This window comes from Mustela nivalis (genome assembly GCF_964662115.1).
Source record: "Mustela nivalis genome assembly, chromosome: 8".
NCBI lineage: Eukaryota > Metazoa > Chordata > Mammalia > Carnivora > Mustelidae > Mustela > Mustela nivalis.
In genome coordinates, this window is record NC_139027.1 from 77336385 (window position 1) to 77359869 (window position 23485).

The 23485-nt window shown below is 35.2% G+C and overlaps 1 protein-coding gene across 2 annotated transcripts in view; it reads right to left on the reverse strand.

The window, feature by feature from the left end:
* SRBD1 (S1 RNA binding domain 1) overlaps positions 1–23485 on the reverse strand; it is a 199079-nt gene that overhangs the window by 132975 nt on the left and 42619 nt on the right. For both annotated transcript variants that reach the window (XM_082746976.1, XM_082746975.1), the window contains exons 10-14: positions 22213–22316; positions 17320–17427; positions 13254–13411; positions 9700–9790; positions 8856–8963 (exon numbers count right to left, since the gene is read on the reverse strand). In XM_082746976.1, coding sequence (XP_082603102.1) covers positions 8856–8963; positions 9700–9790; positions 13254–13411; positions 17320–17427; positions 22213–22316 — 569 coding nt within the window. The remainder of the gene's footprint in view (positions 1–8855; positions 8964–9699; positions 9791–13253; positions 13412–17319; positions 17428–22212; positions 22317–23485) is intronic.

Here is a 23485-nt window from a genome sequence, read left to right on the forward strand (position 1 = left end):
GTCAAATATCTCCCAGAATAGTACTTCACCTGCCACACAGTCTGAATGCTAACAGTACTTTGCTGACCATATGAAAGAACGTGTAATTGGATGTTTTTATTCTGGCTTAAGTCCTAAAAGGCTATTGTGCCACCAGAAGCAATCACCCAACTTCATCCTATAAAAGGGGGTGTGTGTTTGAGAAGGACAGGAGGGCCTTGGAGCGGAAAGAGAACATTTCTTCAAGAAGACTGTTGGAATGCTGTGGCATTTTTCCTGCTGCCTGAACATCTCATGTGGAGGAATGTCCCACTCACCTCACCCCATGCCAGGTAAGAGGGGCTTCCCTGGGACCAATATGTGAGTGTGACATAAGAAAGAACACAGATGTAAACACAAGCATAAAGGGAGGAGGGAGAAAAAATGGGGGGTGGGGTGAGAAACAGAATAACAAAGGGAGAGAGCCACACTAGGGATAAGTTACTAATCCCCCTGAGAAGACAAGGATGTATGAACCAACAGGCCTGCAGGAGGCAGTGTGAGGGAGCTCTAAAGAGATTCTGTCCAAGATGAATGTGTAGCAAAGTGATTCAGATAAGAGTAGTCTGCCTGGGGGTGCCTGGGTGGCACAGTGGGTTGGGCCTCTGCCTTCTGATTAGGTCATGGTCCCAGGATCCTGGGATCAGGCTGGCATCTGGCTCTCTGCTCGGTGGGGAGCCTGCTTCCCTTTCTCTCTGCCCACTTGTGATCTCTGTCTAAAAAAAAAAAAAAAATCTAAAAAAAGAGTAGCCTGCCTGAAACCCAGGACTGAAGGAGGGTCATGGTCAACCTGAGAACCTATCTGCCAAGTCACAGGAACAATTCAAGGATCCTGTTGGGGAAGATCTCAGGAAACCAAAATAAAAACCAAGTTCTTCAAAAGTTCTTCATGGAAGAATGAATCTACAATTGCATGTAGGCCACCCAAAGGACCTTATCCTCAGACTGCAACTGTCCCCAGTGTGTAATAATACTATGGCTCCTTTTCCCTCTTCTCAACTCTGAAGACTATACTTAAAGTAATCTGGAAATTCAGCTGGTGAGTTGGGCAGAAAGAGAAGAATAACAAGGAGGGAAAAGCAAGGACGCTAACCATGACCCTGAATGTGAGTGAAGAAGTGGAGTTTTCCTGGAAATGAAAATGAAACAGAACTGACACGGAAGTTAATGCACAACAAATTTGGAGCCTTGATTATTAAAGAAGGCATTTCGATTGTTGAAATGAGACTGTTCTCCAGATTAAAAGGTACTGAAAGAGCAGAGACCCTTATCACAGCCAGGGATGGAAGAACTACTCCAAGCACGATCTGAATAGGAGTGGGATAGTAAAATAAGCGGTTGTCTTCTTGCACCTTACTGAGTGAGTCCACTCATTCAATGAAACATTTATACAGGAAAAATAATGTGGAATGAATGAACACATATATAAAATATGTAAAAATGTTGAGACCATTCCCTAGTGAGATTACAAATTATTTTTATTTTCCTCTTTATATTTTCCAAGATTTTTCAAGATCTCTTTTAAGCTTCAAAAAAACAAAACAAAACCAAACAAAAAACACCTAAATTGCCAGAAAACAATGTTTCATATGTTTTAGTGCACATTCATAAAGTAAATAAAAAAGTAATTCTTAATTCAAAAGTATAAATGTAGGTGATTAAAAATGATCATTTAATTTTACCTTATGTTTTGTCTTCAATATCTGAAAACACCAAATTTTAAATTTAAAGTAGTAGGAAAAAATTGAAAATCACGTGGAGGGAGGGAAAGAAAAATAGAAGATAAAGTTATGACCCTGTTTGCCAGTAATATGGAAGATCAGTTACCTGGACCTAAAATGTTGATTTTATTGAAAACAACGAGAAGTCCTAGATGTAATACATCTTATTTAAGAAGTGAGTTGGCAAGAAATAAATACTCAACCGAAAAAAAGTGAAGTGAATGTGGGAACCTTGATTTCTGAAGCTGACTTTCATTTGAGGACATCTGTTGAACCAGATGAATTTTATTTTCCATCTCACAAAGCTTCACACAAATGGAAGACTAGAAGATAAAACCCAGGGTCCACCTACAATATGGGTTAATAAAAGATTTCCCCCAACTACTCTTACACATATAAAACCCTCAAGGTAGGGCTCTTGTGTGGCTTAGTAGGTTAAGCACCCACCTTCAGCTCAGGTCATGATCTGAGGGTTCTGGGATCGAGCCCTGCATTGGACTACCTGCTCATCAGAAACCTGCTTCTCTCTCTCCTCCTGCTTGTGTTCTCTGTCTCCCTGTCAAACAAATGAAATCTTAAACAAACAAACAAACAAACAAAATACAGGGTTAAACCCCTGGTTTAATATCCCAAAGTATATATATCCCAAGGAGTTAAAACCCCACACAGACATACCCCAAAGGGTTAAACCCCCAGTTTAAGGGTCAAAGAGAAATAAACTCACTGCACCCTATCCCAAGGATATTGTGTTGAAAATGGACTATCTCAAACCTTGTCACAGGGGGAATCTCTGATGAAAACATGGAACCATAAGCCATCTCTCTAGTGTGCAGCCTAAATTCACACTACCTGGGTGGCCAGAAAAAAACTCAAACTGAGAATTTAATTTAAGTGATTCCAAACTCAGAGTGTCTACAGGAGACTGAGAGAAGCCTTTTTGGAGTGTCTCACAATCAACGCAGGCCTCAATGAATTCCCACAGATAAAGTTCCATGAAAATAAGGAATTTTCAATAAAAATTAAGTAACAGAAAAGGAAATAAAGCAGCAGAACCAGCAGTAGCAACAGAGAGCAGAAACAGACTTCCAAGGATTTTCAATACTAGAATTATCACACAAACTATAAAACAGCAATGGTTGGTATGGTTAAGGAAATAAAAAATAGGTGTGAAAATTTATTCGGGAAAAGTAAAAGACCATAAGAATGAACAAGTGGATATGAAAAAACACAGAGCTTCTAGAAATGAAAAATAAAACTGAAGTTAAAAATTGAAACAGATGGCAGCTACGCATGAGAATAGCATAATGTACAGTTGTTGGATCACTATACTGTGTGCCTGAAACTAATGTAACATCATGTGTCAACAACACTAAAAAAAAAAAAATTACAAGGATGGATGTCAATTCTCCACAAAATAAACTGTAGAGCCAATTTAATCCCAATCAAAATCCCAGCAGGACCATTTATAGAAATTGAAAGGCTGATTCTACAGTTTATGTAGAAGCATAAGAATCCTATAATAGCCAAAACAATTTTGAAAAAGAAGAATGAAATTGAAGGACTTACACTATCTAATTTAATAACTTATTAGTGTTAAGACATACAAGATCAATTAAACAGAACAGACTCCAGAAATAAATTCACATATATATGGTCAGTTGATTTTCAATAAACAAACCAAATCAGCTCAATGGGGAAAGGAAAATCTTTCATAAATGGTAGTGGAATAATCCAGTCATAAGCAAAAAAAGAAGTTCATACCATCTATAAAAGTTAACTTTAAATGGTTTATAGACAAATCCCATACTAAATGTGCCTGCAAATAAATATTGAAATTCAGCTGATTAGTCTGTACCCTTAGGTTTAAAACTAAAGATATATCAAAGATCGAAAATAACCAGCTGTCAAACAATAGATAACTAAAATATGGTGCTACCAAATAAGAGAATTAAAGGAGAAAAAGGAGGGAAGAAAGGAGAAGAAAGATAAGGAAGGAGAAAGGGAAAGGAGAGGAAGGGTGGAAAGGGAAGAAATCAGGTGGCTCTGCTGTTTACAAAACGCTACAGCTGGCAATAAAGATCTTCAGAAAGAAAGGGAAAAATCAGCATCCATTCTTTCTTCAAAACTACTCTCAAAACTAATTAACAGCTTTCTATTCTGTTTCTGTTACCTAAGCTGATTAAGGTTCTCTGGTTAATTTTTGGTTTCTTGGAGAATAAAAAAGCTTCAAAGCAATCATAACTGTAACTGAGATGATAATGAGGTTTTATGGTTTTACAGAGAAAAGTGAGAAGACTTAAAGAAAAGTTAGAGAAATAAAAACTTGAGGGAAGACTGCATTTAAAAAAAAAAAGAAAACAAAAAACCTTGATATTCTTGGACATATAAGAGATTCATACTTTCTACAAAAACTAATATACTTTCTAATATTCTAGACTCAAGAATAATAAGAAACTCAAAAGCCATAAAGAAAAAGACAGATAAACCTTAAAAAAATAAAATTTAGGATTCTATACAAAATAAAGCTTGAATTTAAACACAAAATGGAGAGAACTTCTTGCATAATCTGCAAAAATTTGTTGTAACAAATTAATCAATAATTAATATAAAAACATTTACAAAACATTTTGAACCAGACAAAAACCTCCACAGAAAAAAATGAGCAAAGGATACAAGACAACCACAGATACACAAAGAAGTCCAGAAATGGCCAGAGGGCATACAAAAATATATTTGACTTCACTAATAATAACAGCAAGTATATGCTAAGTGCTATTCTAAGCAATTTATAGTTATTAAACTCATTTAACCTCCACAATAGTTCTCTACAATAGATACTATTATCATCCCCTTTTACAGATGAACCTAAAATACAGAGGGTTAGGTAATTTGTCCAAGGTCATACAACTAGTTAAGAAGCAGTGCTGTTGGGATATCAATATGCAATTAAAACAAAAATGATAGAACAAACATGCACTGTAATAATACTCAAAGTCCCAGAAAAAGGGGAGTAGAGACACTGTAGATAAGAGTATTAATTGGCATAGTCATTCTGGAAGACAGCACAGCAATGTACTTCAAAAGCCCTACAAATACGCAGTTTGAAAATTAATTTTCTCAAACAAGCAATAATTCATACAACCCAGGACAATGATTACATGGGGTGGAGGCATTCCAAGGAAAAAACACACAAGAAGCCTAAAAGCTAGGAACAAGGACATTCATTTTATTCTTCTTCAAACTGTATATAGAGGTTTAGATCTTAGAACTAAAAAGATCTATTTCAGATCTATTTAGATCTATTTCACACTAAAAAGTGCTTTATTTTCTTCCCTTTTTATTGGGACTTTTATACACACTTGTAATATAAATATTTTTAAGTAAAGACATCCCAAATTAGCCAACATGCTGATAAGAGGGAGAAATAGCACTGAAATAATCTCAGTAATCTATTGGGTTTGGTAATTAAGCGCTTTGCAGTTCAGGAGCAGTGGTAAGTTACCTCTTAAACCTACAGCCCACTTCTTGGAACGGATTCGAAGGCAATAAAGGTATGTGCAAAGATTTAAGCACAAAAACATTCATTATAGTTTTGTGGGTAATGGTGACAATTAGAAAAAGCCAGCTGTCACACAATGAGGACTGATTAAAATAAAAGATCACAGAAGAGTTTATCTGTAGTAATTTTAGACGACTTTGTGAAGTCCATCTATTGGCATGGGAATATAGTAAGTAGGGGAAATGCTGTAAAACATGTACAGCGTGAATTTCTTTTTTTTATAACACACACAATCTAGAAATATGCTCCCAAATATAACTAACAATCAAGCTAACAGAAAAGCCTATCACTTGTCTGTGTTTTCCAATCTGCGACAATAATAAGTATTATTAACACCTTTAAAGAAATAATGTTTGTCTTTTAATTTTAAAGCAAAAGATTTTCATTAGCTTCATTCTTAGGCATTCTTCACAAAGGAATTAACCCTTTGAGGTTCAAACAATTCAATTAAGTTAGACTCTGGAAGAGACAACTAATCTCAAGCAACAAAATCATGATTTCTTTTTTTTTTTTAAAGATTTTATTTATTTATTTGACAGAGAGAGAGCACAAGTAGGCAAAGAGGCAGGCAGAGAGAGAGAGGAGGAAGCAGGCTCCCTGCTGAGCAGAGAGCCCCATGCAGGACTCGATCCCAGGACCCTGAGATCATGACCTGAGCCGAAGGCAGCGCCACCCAGGCGCCCAAAATTATGATTTCTTAAATTACATTTTCTATTAAATGATTGGTACCCTTCTGGAATAAAAGAAGAGAGAGGTCTACTGTGTACTTTACAGACATCTAGCACCAACCCCCTTTTCCTAATATCATCAAGTCATCCGCTTGTGCTTCAATGGCAAAGCCTGCTGGTCTACATCTAACCTCAAACCCACAATCCCATACCTCTCTCACAGCACCCGTTCCCTTTTCTCATTCTCCCATCACACATCACACCTCCTCAGGTCACTCTGTTATCTAATTCATTATCCTAATGACCTAGGGCATTGGGAAGCAAAATTAATTTCTTTACTCCTATTTTCTATATTTGCCTGCTCAAACTCACCGGTATACTGCAGTTTTCAGGGCAGAAGCATGAAGTGCAGGGTCTGAATTAACAGCACAAAATTTTCCTTTACATTTGCTGCTCCCAGGTTTTTATGTGGTCTCATGTAATTCTACAGAATGCCCACAATGCTGTGATTTCTAGCAATGTTTCCGCTACCGGTATAAAGTATGCCAACCATAGTTTGAAATACAAGATGTCAAATATTAAAGAGTTCTTTTAATTCTTTCACAGTTCATTAAATAAATATATAACTCTAACCATGTAATATTTTTATTTCAGAAATTATCATTTATCTTGGGTAAAATACAGCCTCTAATCTACCAAATGCAAATTTCTCTATCAATGAAAAAAGAGAGAAAACAGTAAGTCATAGATTTACCAGAGCATTAAGCAGAGGGGAAATTTTCTATAGTTGTTCCATATTGTAATTCTGGTCAACAGCTTGAAAAGATTTATCTGGTTAAAAGTAATTTAAAGCTTAATGTTTAAGAATCTAAATTAGTAAGTATTTGTTGAGATGGACCTATAAGTACAGATGTTATGTTTAATGGGAAGGAGGTAGAGATAAATAAAACATGATCCCTAGGTGGCTCAGTGGGTTAAGCTGCTGCCTTCGGCTCAGGTCATGATCTCAGGGTCCTGGGATCGAGTCCCGCATCAGGCTCTCCGCTCAGCGGGGAGCCTGCTTCCTCCTCTCTCTCTGCCTGCCTCTCTGCCTACTGGTAATCTCTCTCTGTCAAATAAATAAATAAAATCTTTTAAAAAAATAATAAAAAAAGAAGGTTTCAGTTTGGGAGAAACTAGATATACCACTCATAAGCATGTCTCAAAGGAGCTAGCCATTTCTACATTTCAATAAATTTTACCACTTCTACAAAACAAAACAAAACAAAACACTATTTTTTTACAAAAGGAAAAAACCAAGACAAAAGCAGAACAAAAAATCAAGTATAATAATTTAACATGAATGGAAACAAATATTTAGATATTCAAAAAATAAAATGAATGCTTACTATGCGCCAGAGGATTGAAAATAGTGAATCATGCTAGCACACTAGCACATTTAATCAATTAATATCTGAAAGTTCTATTTATAAGCACTACAGATTTATATTAGATAAATATTTATAGATATTTATATTAAATTAACATGAACAAGTTAAAAAAAAATCAGACAAGTTGCCTGAAATAAACTGAATCAGCTATATAGGGTCCTTGTACCACGTTCTCAAAAGGACTGGAAGCATGTGCACAGTTTCTGGAATAGGGAAAATGCACAGTACTCCCCAGACCAACCTGAACAAGAAGAGGAAGAGTGGGGGAAAAATGCTGAGGTGGATTTTTCAATCTGGTCCTTTCCTGAACCATGGCCCTGTGGTACCTACGGCTTGTCCTGACCTCCTAAACCCCTTTGGTTACCCTGCATTTGTTTTCTTGACATCTTGATTATACTCTTGGCATATGAAACACTACACTAAATATAAATCCCTCCTCTTTCGGCCTAAAAAGAATCTTAGGATTCTTCTTCCTGTGTTGGGTTTTGTTTGTTGATCCTGTTAGTCACATACTCATCAGCTGACTTCCAGCAGCGGAAGATGGTGCTTGTGCACTCTTCCCAAGATATCAGCTATCGTAATTGTCTTCTGTTGTAGAATTAAACACTTAAGAACTTAATACTACTGTAGCTTGAAAAAGGTAAGTGTGGGGGTACCTGGGTGGCTCAGTGGGTTAAGCATCTGCCTTTGCCTGGGGTCATGATCCCAGGGTTCTAGGATCAAGCCCTGTGTCCTGCTCCCTGCTCAATGGGGAGCCAGCGTCTCCCTCTCCTGCTCCCCTGCTTGTGCTCTCTCTCTCTCTCTCTCTCTCTGTCGAATAAAAAAAATAAAATCTAAAAAAAAAAAGGAAAAGAAAGAAAAGAAAAAGATAACCCTGGTTACCTGAGGTCCAAAGAGAAAGTAAGGAAACTATGCTGAACAAAAGCAGAACTACTACAGATCTAGGGGTAGGACTACAGAAATGGGTCATGCTAATCCAAAACTATTCAGAAGTTAACCGGATGTCTATATAAAATGAAAGCTTGCAATGAAGACACGAACAAGAAAGGAATATCAGAAGTGCTTTTAACTGGTAATACTTACCCTTGGCTGTCAGTTCTGAAAACCAACAATTTATAGGCCTCAGAACTTTGGAAGAAAAAAAAGCCAAGTTATCCACAGTTCTATGTACTAGTTAATAATTAATTAGAGCTTTCACACAAGGTACAGCCTAGAAACACCATGAAACCAAGTAAACCCTAGCTTGCTATTTCTGTGTGAGTTTTCAGGATACTGAAACTCAAATTTCTCTAGGAGACAGACACTTTATGTTGTCCTACAAAGTACTTGTGAACAGCAAGAGGTGGTCTGTGGGCAAAGAAGATGCATATCATAAAAAGAGAAGAGAGAATTCATCACAGAAGGAACTGGAGAAGTTCCTTTGCCTCTCAAAGAAAACAAACATTCCTAACATCCTTACCAGTAAACAACATCCAGTGGCGCAAAGTAATTTTTCATTATCAGGTCAGCAAAGTAAGCTTCTGTTTCCCGGCAGGCAGTTCCATTTCCAATCACCACTGTGCTGCAGCTTCAAGGGATAAACAAGATGAGAAATGGAATGAGCTCAAGGCATGCTTCTAAGTCAATCAGGAGAAAATGCACAAATACTATCACAGGATGATCTTATTCTCTCATATAGCCAAGCAACATCTCCACGATCTCACAATGGAGGGACAGACTTTTGTAGAATAAAGGACAATGCCCCTACATTTGGTATGGGAGGCAACAGAGAAGTACTTTACTGTCATACCATCAAGAACAGTCAGCTTTCTTCCCATCTAGAAGGAACCAAATTTACAAATAAATAAGAAACTCTGAAGCATTCTATGCCATAATAAAGACATCATGACTGAATTATGTGATACAGTGCCAAATAATCCCTGAAGCTTCAAACTACTATCACATCCACTCCTCAGATCCAACAAAAAGGAAGGAAAGAAGGGAGGGAGGAAGGGAGGGAAGGGAGGAAGAACAGGTGTGAGAGAGAGAGAGAGAGAGAGAAAGCCCAAATAAAAGAATTCAATGCTCACTTTTGCTCATATTACCACCTTTTGTTTAGTGAAGGTGGCACAGGAAGGGAGAAGCATCCCTCCAGAGTCTCCAAATGTAGAGTTCTCCAGCAATTTGCCCCAGCATTGTTTTACATGATTCCTTCTCTCTCACCAAGGCACTTCCCTTAATCCCTCCCTCCAAATTAGGAGCTTCAAAGGTATCTCTGATTGGCTGAGCCAGTGAAGTACTCAAAAGGTTACTTATTTTCATACTTGAAATTCAGCAAAAGCCTCTTTATTTTCTCTGCCTCTCGGAAGCCTTGTCCACAATGCAAGTAAACCACATCGGTATGAAGTATCTGACCTTAGAGAAAATGAAAAGAATAAGCCATTTTGTAAGAAATCACAAAACACAACACAAAGATGATTTGATTAAGTAATTTATACTAGAAAAGGGAACTCATTTGTCTTAAAAATGCAGGATGAATCATTCATATTCACTAAATCAGATTCTTCCAAACACTCTGAAATTTTGTTACTTCCAAAGTTATAAGGATACTACTTTGCTACTTATCATTATTAACTAGATTATATGCCATGATACCTAAAAGAGAAATGGTTTTTAATAACACATAACATTGAGCTAACATTTACTGAATATGTACCAAATGCCAGACAATGTTGTAATACTATTCTATTTCTTCTTTGGGTTGTAGATACCTGCATTTCTTTCCCTGCATAAGTCTTAAGCTGCATATTTATGACTTTAGTTTTTCTCTATATTGTATTTCAGTGAAAAATAAACTCAACATTTGAGGGTAACAACCTCAAGAACAGAAATAATGAGCTAAGTGACCAACTTAGGAAGCTATGAAAAGAACAAGAGAATAATCTCAAAGAGAGCAGAAAGAAGGAATTAATGAAGTTAAAAGCAGAAATTAACAAAACAGAAAAATATATATGTAATGAAGAGGACTGGTAAAGTTTAAAGTTAAAAATCACTTAAGAAAAACATACTTTTAACAATACCAATCAAGAAAAAGAAGTTATAGATAAATTAAAAAAGATAAAACTAAATCATATTAGAAATGAAAAGAGGATACAACTAGAGCTTTAGCACAGATTAAAAAGATATAAAGACAAAAAATAATAAAATTTAAAAGAAGATATAAAGGCTATTATGAATTATTTCATGTTAATTTAAATGTTGGAATGGATAAATTCTTGGAAATGTCCTACCAAATAGATTGAAGATACATACATATATATGTGGGAGTGCATACAGTATTTTTAAAAAGTCACCCTGTAAGTAATACAAATAATATCAGATCCAAATACGAACATGTATGGTATCTCAACAGATGCAGGAAAAGACATTGGTAAAATATGCTTCCCATTTACTGTAAAAATATATAGCATAATAAAAAAAGAGCAACTAGGACAGCAAAACCAATAACCCAAGGCTATCTATAGCAAAGTAGTCCACAAAACTCAAAAGATGATCAAGTGGGAACAATGCAACTACCAAGACCTACATGCACTGGCACTTTTGTGGGAGCAAGAAGAGACAAGCAATGAAGTATCTCATAGACCAGAAAATATTAAAAGGTATTTCCCTGTAGTGTGGGAAAGATCTCTGCATACTACAATTTATAAGTCAGTAGAAAGTCTGCCCATTCAGTTTTGGAAGGATTGGAAAACTTCGGTCTCTACAAACTCATGAAGCCCAGGCAGAATATCCTTTGCAAGACAAAAACCCCAATTGAGAAATTGTTGGAAATCATATCCCCCCTGAGTAAGATAAGGATAAAATGGTAAAAGGAGAAAGAAGTCCAGATAAAATGGAGAAAGCATCAGGAAAACAGATTCAAGAAAGTAGAAGGCTATCTCTTTATTCATAGAGATACTACAGTACTTCCCCCCCAACACCAGTAATTTGGGGAAAAAAGAAGGGACAGCTCTAGAGATATACAGCTAGAAAATCTTTTCTGACCTGGTCTTCTACCCTAGAGCTGGGGAAAATTAATTTTATGTAAACCTAAGCAACAGAAAAGGATGACGGTCAAATTCCATATAGAATGAATATTTTTTAAAACAGTAAGTTAAAAAAAAAAGACTAGTATGTCCTTACAGAAAGATGTGTTCACAAAATGCAGAGAAAAATTGTAACTTAAAGAATGAGCTACCAAAAAAAAAAAAAAGAAAGAAAGAAAGTGAGAATAACATAAATCAGAATTAGAAAACCCCAAAAATAACATGTGAGAACTCAAAACTGAATTAGACATGAGGGTTATTTCAGGAGCACCTAGGTGGCTCAGTCAGTTAAGCATCTGCCTTCAGCCCAGGTCATGATCCCAGGGTCCTGGGATTGAGTCCCCTATCAGCCTCCCTGCTCTGTGGGAAGCCTGCTTCTCTCTCTTCCTCTGCCCCTACTCCAAGCTTGTGCTCTTTCTCATGCTCCCTCTCTCTTTCAAATAAATAAATCGTTTAAAAAAAATCAAAGTTATTTCAGAAAGAAAAATTTAAACCAAAAGAAACTATGAACAAATAAATGTAACAGTATATATTATGTATATAATATATATGTAATACATAATAACATATAGTAATAGTCCATAATATAATAATATAAAAATAATAAATAAGAGAACTTTAAGATAAAAATAAGGAAAATATAAAAGCTCAAAAAAATTGAAAATGATAAAGTTCATTAGAGAACTGAAATCCATTTTTTGTAGGTACCAAATGGAAATTTGAAAACTTGAAAACACCGTAATTTAAATAAGAAACTCAATGGATAACTTTAATTGCAGACCAGACATAGCAGAATAGAGGCTTAATTAATATAAAGACAAATAATATAAAATAGAACAAAAGAATGAAAAACAGAAAAAGAGGAAATTGAAAGGTCTAATATATATGTAATTGGAATTCCAGAAAGAAATACCAAGCTCTACAAATCCCAAGCAGAATTCATGTAAAAAACCCTCAGAAAAACCAAACACACAACACACACACACACAAAACACACAACCACACACAGAGCTAAGCACATCATAAGAAAACCTCTGAAAATCAAAACAGAAAATCTTAGCAGCCTAAAAAGAAATCATTACCTTCAAAAGAGCAATAATAAGGTTTTTGTTTGAGTTCTCATTCTCAACAAAAAGTGTAATAGCCAGAGGGGGGAAAGAACACAAACAAAAAATGAAATGACACCTATAAGATACTGAAAATAACTGCCAGTCATGAATTCTATACCCAGCAAAAATATCCTTCATAAATGAGGGCAAATCAGAAACATTTTAGGCAAAAACTAACACAATTTCTCAACAACTGACCCCATATTAAATGTAACAGGTTAGAGGGTCAAGCAGGAAAATAATCTCAAATGTAGACACAGAAATGCAGCAAGAATTGAAGGGCAATAGAAAGGGTAGATAGTAAATAAGGGGAAAAATGCTAGGCAAAACAAAAATGTCTAGTAGTTAAAATACACAGAGTTAAAATGCATCATATATAATGCACTATAATAAATAGAAGTTGACAGGGAATAGTTTTTCAAGCTTGAGCCTAGTTAATCTTCAACATCTCCACTGTGACACAGGGAAAGGCACGGTATAACTGATAGTAACATGTTGAGATTTTTGATCAACAATTAAGACAAATATGAAATTTGATTTTCTAGTTCCCACACTACCGTGTGTGAGAAAACCATTTTCTGAGCCTCAAAAATTAACATTATTTCAAATCCTCACAATATGTATGATGTGAAACTTAGGACCAACCAAACAACTTTTCATTGAAGAGCTGAAAGATGTACTTACTGGTAGGAGAAATTATAGCCAATTTGCAACCATGTTTGTAACCAGGATCCACTCCCATCAAGGTGCGCCCTGGAACGGGGCTTGTTAAAAGCAGTTGACGAAGGTTCCGTCCAAACATCATTACTGATTCCTTCTCTGCATCTGATGTTAGTTTCGCTCTTTAGAAACCAAAAAATAAAAGGAAAAAGAAAAAGTATTCAGTTTTTTCATTCACCTCAAGTTTCTTCCTGCAAAGAACAGAATTCTTTCCATACACTTATTCCTCACAGGAGTAACTTTTATAACAAAATAAAGGAGAAAAGATCATATATAAAATTATACATGAAACCACAAACAATTCTGAAGCAAATCTCAGTGTGTCATACCTATATTCCTTTTCTATCTGCCCTTTATATACGAAATCTATATGTATAAATATCTGTGTATGTGAGAGAAACAGAGTATATAAAGACCTGGACATCATATAATAAGTCAAGTTAAAGTTTATTAGCTGATTAAAAATATAAACACAAGATTAGTGATAAACTATTGAATCCTAAGTAGTCTCTTCCATCAGTACTTAGCTTTACACTTTTACCTATACAAATCACAATGTCATCTTCTTACTCTGTTCAGTTCTCCACATTGAGCCCCCACCTTGTCATTGTCACAGAGATGTGACATGACCAAGGATATTAGTAATCAGTCCAGAACCATGCCTCATGCATACAATTTCCCAGGTTTTCTCCAGAGAAGTTATTAGAATTCTAATTTTAAAACTTTTTTTAGGATAAAAATATATGTCTATAAAGGAATTAAAGGCATTTAAAAACTAAACTGTAACACCATTCACTTTTTTTTAAAGTATTTATATATTTAAGTAATCACTACACACAATGTGGTGCTCGAACTCAAGACTCAGAGATTAAGAGTCACACACTTTTCTGACTGAGCCAGTCAGATGCCCCTTAACACCATTCATCTTCTTAACAAAAGCTCTTAACATATTATCTCCTTAAATTCTTATGAATTTTATAAGAAGACATAAAAAGTATGTCTTCTCCCTTAGAAAAGGAAAAGACATTTACACCATGGTCACAAGAAAACTGACAGTACAAAAACCATTCAAAGCACATTTCGTATCAGTGCTGGGGTAGAATTATCTATATATCTGAAGGCACACACAGCTAACTATGTCTGCTTTTTGTGTCTGAGTCAGTTTCTTAAGGCTTTCTCTCATCTTTTCACTTCATTCTCTCACATTCAGCCAAACAACATGAAAAATATCATGATAGGTATTTCTGAATCTTCACTTTTAACTTTATTTATAAAGCGAATGTTTGCTGTCAGTCTTATATAAAGTACCCTGATCAGTGTGAGATACAAAGCTGAAAGACAAGATCCCTGCTCTGAACATGACTGCAGAGTGGAAGAAACAGCAAAATAATCAGGTAAGTATAAACAATGGTTAAGTGCGATGTTAATGAGAACATATGGGAAGGGCATTAAACCATAAAACTCTAAAAGAGATGTCTACTCAGGTGAATCAAGAAGAGTAAGTAAGTGTTAAGCCAACAAAAGCAGGGAGAATAGAATGAAGGCATAGAGAAAATGTTGCAGGCAATGGAAGAACCATACATTAATGACTTGTGGCTCATTATAGAAAAAGCAAATGCTAAAGTAAAAAGAAATACCAAGACATAAGGCTGTAGAGCCAAAATGAAATCAGACCACAAAAGGCTATGCATGGTCTTCTAAAGAGCTTGGATTTAATTCTAAAGACAAAGAAGAGCCACTGGAGAATTTTAAGTAGAAGAGTATAAAATAATCAGACGGGAGTTTAAGGATGGCGATGTGAAAGGTGTAGTATGGCAAAACAAGACAGAAATCATCTGTGACGCTAGAACAGTAATCCAGAAAAGAAATTATCATACCCTGAATTAAAACAGTAACCACAGACATCAAAAAGCAGCAAATTCAAGGTGTAATAAAGGATGGGAAAATAGGCAGCACTTGGTAGCTGACAACACAGAACTGATGAAAGAGGTAGGTGTGAAAAGCAACACAAGGATGAATCATCTTGTTACAGAAATAAGAAATCCAAAGTAGACTGTATAGTATATAGTCAATTGAATCAAATGTCTGCAAAATAATAGAGTCTGTATGGTTGTTTTAAGTACTCACACATGAATGGAGAAAAGTCTGGTTAACAGTCATTATCTTTAGGAAGTAAAATTTTGTGGATTTTTTTCCTTAGTGTTTTACTGATTCAATTTTTCTACATTAGGACAAATTTCTTTTTAATTAGAGAATTGAAGTAATTTTCTTTAAAGAAAAATCAATTGGGAGTTTTCTCCCTCAATTGCTGTTTAGGTAATTATAAGTATTTCTATCAAGAGACACATCTGTAGATAGTATCTGCAAACTGACTTACATACTAAAATAAGATATATTTTTTTAACTAAAGGCATTTTAGAAAAAGAGAAGGAAAGTGCTCTTGTTTGCTCACTGCTAAAAGAAGTCAAAGAAGGATTAAACATTAAACAATCCCATACCAAATCGCTTACATCAAATCACAATGAAGTCATTCCAGAGGCAGTGAAGCTCCTCAAGTCAAATGTATGCAAAACTGTAAAAAGCACCACTGGACATTATATGCTCCACGAAAAACCAAGATAAAGAAAAACAAAAGGAAACAAAATTTTGAATAAGGTAACCTCTTTTCCCTTATGAACAAAACCCCTTAGTTTTAAATTTTATGCCCCAGCACTCAAAAGCAAGAGATGTTACCCTGCGCAGACTTGAAACGAAATAGGATTTGAACAGAAACAATATTGTTAAGGGACAACTGAGCTATGAAGGATGAATCAAGAGAATGAATGACTTTGATAAAAAGAAGCCTGCCAAAGAAGCTTTGTGCCTTTTTTTTTTATAGTACCTCCTCAGTCCCTGTTGTCAATACCTCCAAAGTCAGTGGCCAAGTCCAGTAAAAGAAAAATAGGCAAACATTCTAAAAGCTGCTATCGATTCTCATAGGCTTGAAGAGATGGCTAGAAATCTAGAGTTTTCAAGTAACCCTTGCTAAAATCCGTATAAGAGAAAATGAAGAAAGTCTGGAACGCATAGAAAGGAATATATCAGCGAACGGCTAGTTTGAAGATTGACTACAAAGACAAAGGCTAGAGATAAGCAGGAAAGCGGGTTTTTGCCTCCTCAAACTTCTTTCCATCTCTTACCCTACAAAAACCCACAAGCTGCCCCTCAGCTCTTTTGCAGTTCTTCTTTGTAACTCTTAAGCCTTCCAATAGTCCATTTAGATGGTCACTTTTTTTTTTAAGATTTTATTTATTTATTTGACAGACAGAGATCATAAGTAGGCAGAGAGGCAGGCAGAGAGAGAGGAGGAAGCAGGCTCCCTGCGGAGCAGAGAGCCCAATGCGGGGCTCGATCCCAGGACCCTGAGATCATGACTTGGGCAGAAGGCAGAGGCTTTAACCCACTGAGCCACCCAGGCACCCCTAGATGGTCACTTTAATCATCTCTAATACGTGCTCATCGCTGCTGACAGTTATTCACCTACATAACTCCCACTTAGAATTAGAAACATATATTAGCTCTCTCTCTTCCTAGGAATAAATTCATAGTAATAAATTTATCATGTGACCCACTGAGCACATGATGAATTTTTCATGCTGTTTTGGTTCTCTTACCTCCAAAAACTGCTTCCAACTAAATTCTCCATTAACTTCTTAGTTTATTATCCCAAGCTAAACCTCTCATCAATAAAACCATTCGTTTGTCCTGGCTGTCAAACTGCAAAACTGGTACTATAGGACTGGAAGGGGTACACATTAACTGGTCAAGATTTGAAAAGTATATTGTAATTAAGACCTCTGTTTTGTGGTTTATGCATATGAATGCCTCTACAGACTGAACTCTAAGCTTAACTATATAATTGCTTTGTGATCCTGACTCAGTTCTTTGGATGGGTTAGTGGGTCAATGAATATTTACATCAGGCTTTAATGGGTCTATTACCATAAATAATAATAAACAGTGCATAAAATTAACTACTACAAGATACATACCTGAACTCTCTACAGAGAAGAGGATAAATAAGGCGTTTGAAAGAATCATCGAGTGAATTGTGTAAGATCTTCATTAACTCTGGCCTTGCAAAGCCACGTGGTCTCCACCTGCAAAAAAGAAAAGCCTACACTAAAACCCATGTAGTAATAATAAGAGCATGAAAGGACTCTTGGAAGAGGGGAGAGGAAGTGGAACAGAAAAGGGGGAAAAACTTTATTGAAGCCAAAGTAACGCAATCTGTGAGGAAAGACTATAATGTCTGGAAATTATTACTATGACATCTGGAGTTCTTATTTTAAAAACCTGGTAACCATAGTCACATAGAAAACATAAGGGAGGAAAAACCTTTCTTCTTCTGGGAAAAGTCTCCAGACCATTACTATTAAGGGTGAAAATCTTAAGACGTAAGAAAGTCACCAGAAAACAACAAACGCACTGCTATTAACTAAATTATACCCCCTAAAATTAGTATGTTGAAGCCCCAACCCCCAATGACATTATATTTGGAGATGGGGCCTTTGGGAGATAATTAGGATTAGAGGTATCCTGACAGGGCCATCATGATGGGATTAGTGCCCTTAGAAGAAAATATCAGAGACCCCACCCTCTCTCTATCCCCCTCTCTGCCAGCCAGGTGAGGACACAATGAGAAGGCAGCAGTCCACACACCAAGAAAAGGGTTCTCACCAGGAACCGAATCAGCATGTATCTTGACCTTGGACTTTACGACCTCCAGAACTAGGAGTTAATAAATTTCTGTTGTTTAAGCTGCTCAGTCTATGGTATTTTGTTATGACAGCAAAGCTAAGAAAACATGTAACCTTCTTTGCCTATTCCTTGATCTCTTCCTGAATTAAAGCAAACTGAATAAAGGAGGAACTCTATTTTAACCCTTGCCTCTTGCCATTCCTTAGCGAACTCATTCTACTTCTCAGGCTGCATTGCTCTGTAACGCAGTGTATCAGAATGCATGCCGGTGAATATAAATGTCGGAGAACTGAATGGTAGTGGGCACTGGATAAAGAACAGTAAGAAAAACACAAGCTAAAAAGGACAAATTTAGCCCAAGCCCTTCCATGTTTCCATCCATCTATAGCATCTCTGCCCTTGCCCTTCAACGACCCTTGATAAACCATTAATAAAATATCTATTTTATAAATCACAATAAAATAAACCATTAATATACCCTTGGGACACTGTCATCTCTCTTACTTATTTTGGGTAGGAAATAAACTAAGTTTCAGTGGACAAACACTTAAGCAACGTATCATAGTAACAACTAATTGAATCCTTGCCACAGAAGGATGTTGTTTAAGCTGCTCAGTCTATGGTTATTATCTGAGTAGAACAGTTTTTTAAATTTGTTTGAAAGTGCTTTCAGGACATACATCCTTCCACTCAAATCCCTGTTACTCCCTACTGTCACCTTCTCCCGAAAGCACGATGGTAAGGAAGGAGGAGATGATTCAGACATCCATTATTAACATTACAATTAATACCACTGTTGTTACTGTTATTGCTGTTATTATTATTAATTTAGAGAGCCCAATGTCATGAAAGACGTCCCAGAAGAAACACATGAGATGGGTTTTAAAAAATGAATTGTGCTTTACCAAACAAGACCCAGAAAAAAAAGCATACTGGTAAGAAACCACAGCACACGGAAAAACATACAGGCATGAAAGAAAATAATGAGTCCTTTCAAGTAGATCAGTAGTTAGTAATTACTAATCTACTTTCAAGTAGATTAGTACTGCTAGAGTATAACTGTCAGGATCAGGTGGGAGGAAGATGGGGCTAGAAAATATGGCAGTGGCCAGATCATTAAAGGTCTTATAGAGCATGGTATGGAGCTTGGCAAGTTAGGAGAGAACACAGTCCTGGGTCATGGGACAATATGCCTGAAAGATAATCCTTAGAGGCCAGAAATTTTATTTTATTTATTTATTTGACAGAGATCACAAGTAGGCAGAGAGGCAGGCGGGGGGTGGGGGGGGGAGCAGGCTCTCTGCTGAGTAGAGAGCCTGATGTAGAGTTCAATCCCAGGAACTCAGCCAAAGGCAGAGGCTTAACCCACTGAGCCACCCAGGCGCCCCTGGAGTGATTTTTTAAATGTATGTATTGGATATTGGCTGGGGGTCATGCCCTTGAAGACCAAACTTAGGTTCCCCCATTGCTAGTAGGAGAAACACAGAAATCCTTAATATTGTTTGCCCAATCGTCTGGAAGCTTCAATAATTTTTCACAAACCTAGCTCCTGCCCCCATATCTACTCTGGGTTCCTTCCAAATAATTCCCTATATTGCAGCCAGAGTGATCTTAAAATACAAACTGATCATGACAATCCTCTGTTTAAACCCTTTACTGGCTTTTCATTACTCTTAAGAATAAAATCCTTGCCCTGTCTAGAAAATTAAGTATGATCTGATCCATCCCTACAAGTCAATCCTCATTTCTTGTTGCTTCCTGTTTGTCTCCTTCTGTCTCTGACACATGCACAAAACCCAGACTACATTAGGGCTCCCTGTTACAAACTCATGAAACACTGTACTTTCTCCTTATAATACTCCTTAACTATTTGCTCAGGGTCTTCTCCATTAAACTACATTGTCACCAAGGACAAGCAACATATTTGTCTGATTTATAGGTGAATCTCCAGCATCTAGCATAAACCTGAATAAATGAATACATGAGAAAGGCGGAAGGTGGAAGAAGTAGGGACAAAGAGAGTAAAACAAAAAAGAGGAGGAGGAAGAAGAAAAGATTTGAGTGAGTATCTCTAGTCATTCAAATGTGTTTAAAAAATGAAAACAATTCCTTGAAAATGGTTCTTTGGTTCTCAGCTGGCTCTTGTTGTGTTCTTTAGTTCCCATAGAAGAGTTTCTTCAATTATCTATACATGGAGAGAAACTTCTAGAATGTAACTGAAACTTGTATCACTATACCATAGTAATGTATAGCATTATAGCATAAGTCACATAATATTAACGATTCAATTGGAGGAGAACTGAATGAAATAAAATATAGATGAAAACCATTTAAATCTCTCCAAAGAAATCATTCCTTAACATTTATTTAGTGTGAAGGTAACAGTTTAAAGCCTAAATAATAAGTCCCTTAACTACAGATTCTGATACTGTGTATTACGAACATTCATAGGAAAATAAGATAGAAGTTGTCTCCAATTTACTGTGATCTATTTACAAAAGTCATTTCTAAAAAGGAGTTTTATTCAGCAATCCCACTACTTTGTAGTAACAAGATACCACTGAAGGCTACACAATTAAATGGAATATCATTTAATTCTCTTAAATCTGTGAAAAGGTATTACTCATCACTTTGACAATAAGGAAACTGAAAGAAATTAAGTAATGTGCTCATAGTCACAAGAATAAGAAGTCATATAACTGGAATTCAAACTTAGATATATCCATTTCTGGGATTTTGTTCTTTTTATGAAACTCTCTTGGAACTTCATCATATTTTAATTTAAAATTATCTAATTTCTTTATACAATTGTTTAAATCTATAATTTCTTTTAGGTATTTATTTCCTTTTTATTTTTAATGAAATTTGTTTGTTTACACAAGAAATAAGCTTTCATTTAAAGAAAACTCTACAGGGGGCTATACAACAGAAAATTAAAATCTCACACAAGAGCTATGAAATAGATCATCTGTATTTTTTCAAAAATTTTCTTACACATACATATAGACCTATTTTTTGCCATTAACGAGACCATTCTATAAATACTAATTATAAACTGTCTTTTAACTTAATAAGACATATTTATATCTCAATTTTAGCTCTATCTCAACTTTCTTAAGATGGTTACATAGAATTCCACTGAATGGATATAAAATAATTGGTTTCTATGGCTTATACAATTTATGTACTGACTAATATTGACATAGTTGTTTCACTTGATGGGTCCTCCTTGGTTAGCATTATTTGGTCATTAAACAAGATGATCTTTTATGGAATTGGGTTTTGGCAAACTGATTTCCAATCAATTGATGAAAGAATGATATTGGACAAGAGAGCTAACTTCCAAAAAATATAGCACTTATTCCTCCCAAAGAAAAATTCATCTACCTCTTCAGAGAGCTTTCCCAGCAATCTCCCTAAATTAATGTTAAACAGAACTAGCTTGTGAGGGGCATACCCCAAATCTACACATCCTAACTTCTAGGCAAGCTTTTTTACCTTTGCATCAATTTTCTCATTGGTTAAATGGCAGCTACAAATCTGCTCTACTCACTGAAGAGATTATTATAAGGATCAAATACACTCTGAAAAGTTAAAACTAAAAGTTAGGAGTTCTATACAAATCTGTAGTGCTATTTTAAAATGTTCCCTTAGCAAATGAAAAGGATAATAAAGAGTTATATGTTTGGACAATTCTCTGAAATATCCAATAAACTTAATGTTTGTTTCAATCATCCTTAATGTGCAAAACTTTTTAAGTAAATTGCACCTATGTTTAGAGACTTATATTGTCATATCTAATAAATCATATTCTTGTTTCAATTATCCTTAATGATCAAAAGATTACAGATATACCATATGTACTGTTTTTGTTAATTTAGCTTTTCATAAGAGAAAACACTCTGTATAAGGTTTGAATGGTACAAAAAATTATTAATGTAAAAGTCCCTTTCCCGAGAGATAACCACTATTAATAATTTATTTTAATATATAATATATCCTGTTTCCTACTTAAACATACACAACATTTCTACTTTTTTAATGAAAAAAGGACACATAACCATTGTCTGTCAGCATCTATTTGTTTAACAGAATGGACAATTTCCCGTATCAGTACATATAGATCTCAGTGTAGTATGTTAGAAATGGAAAACAGAAAATTCTGTAAACCTCTATAAACAGACCTGTTTTGGATGCACCACCTGCAGAATTCATTCTTTATTCCATCAGAAATGTTGACTTTGACAGTCAGTATCTTCAAATTTTCTCCACGGTTAATTGCCAGAATCTGAATGCACACATATATAGCAAAGACTGATTATCTACTAAATAGCTAAATGATCAATTTAACCAGTCAACATTGGTGAAATAAACAGAGTGGTTATCCAGCCTACAGCTGTATCAATTTTTTATTAATTTATTTACCAAACATGTATTTTAAAATAATCATTTCTTTAAACGTTTTTCAAAAAGTCTTTTTTTTTAAATAAAATACAGGTACAAAGCCTATGACATTCACAGGAAGAGACTTTGGTGATCTAAAAATCTTTTCAGATTTGATTAATCAAAAATTTTTGATCACCCAGAGTTACAAAATTTTCTTTCTATATTTGTGAGAATATATTGCTAAGATAAGGATGCATGCAAATTCCCAAGTGGAATAATAACTACTAATTGTTGTCATTAAACATTTACTAATTGTGAGGTCTATCTCAGCCCTTTAAATACTTATCTCATTTAACTTTCAAAGTTAACAGGGGGATATATATTATCTTCACTTTACATATTAATTTTTTTAAACTAATTTATCCCAAATAACAAAGATAACAAGTGAAATAAAAATTTAAAATCAGATCAGGTTGTCTGTCTCTTAAGCAAATGTCTTAAGATACATTAAAAGCATTCCTTTAAAGAAGCGTACATAAACCCAAAGCAAGTAGAATAAAGGAAATAATAAAGGACATAGGAAAAATTAAGAATAGAAAAACAACAAAATAATGCTAGCAAAACCAAAAATTTTCTTTGAAAATATCACAAAATTGAAAAGCCTTTCACTAAACCAAGAAAAAAGGAGGGAGCTTTCCAATTACCAAAATCAAAAATATAAGGGGCCATTACTATGGAAATTATAGAAATAAAAAGGATCATAAGAATACTACGAATAACATGTCAAATTATATCACTTAAATAAAATGGAAAAGTTCTTAAAAAGACAGTCTGCCAAAACAGAATAAAACAGAAACAGAAAATCTGAAAAGATCTACAATAAGTAAAGAAGACTAAATTAGTAATTTAAAATTTTCCCACAAGAAAATGTCCAAGCCCAGATGGCTTCACCACAGAATTCTAGCAACCATTTAAAAAATTAACATCAATTATTCCAAAATATATCAACTCTTCCAAACTCTTCTAAAATATACCATAGAAGAAAAAGGTTCTCAACTCCATTTACCCTGA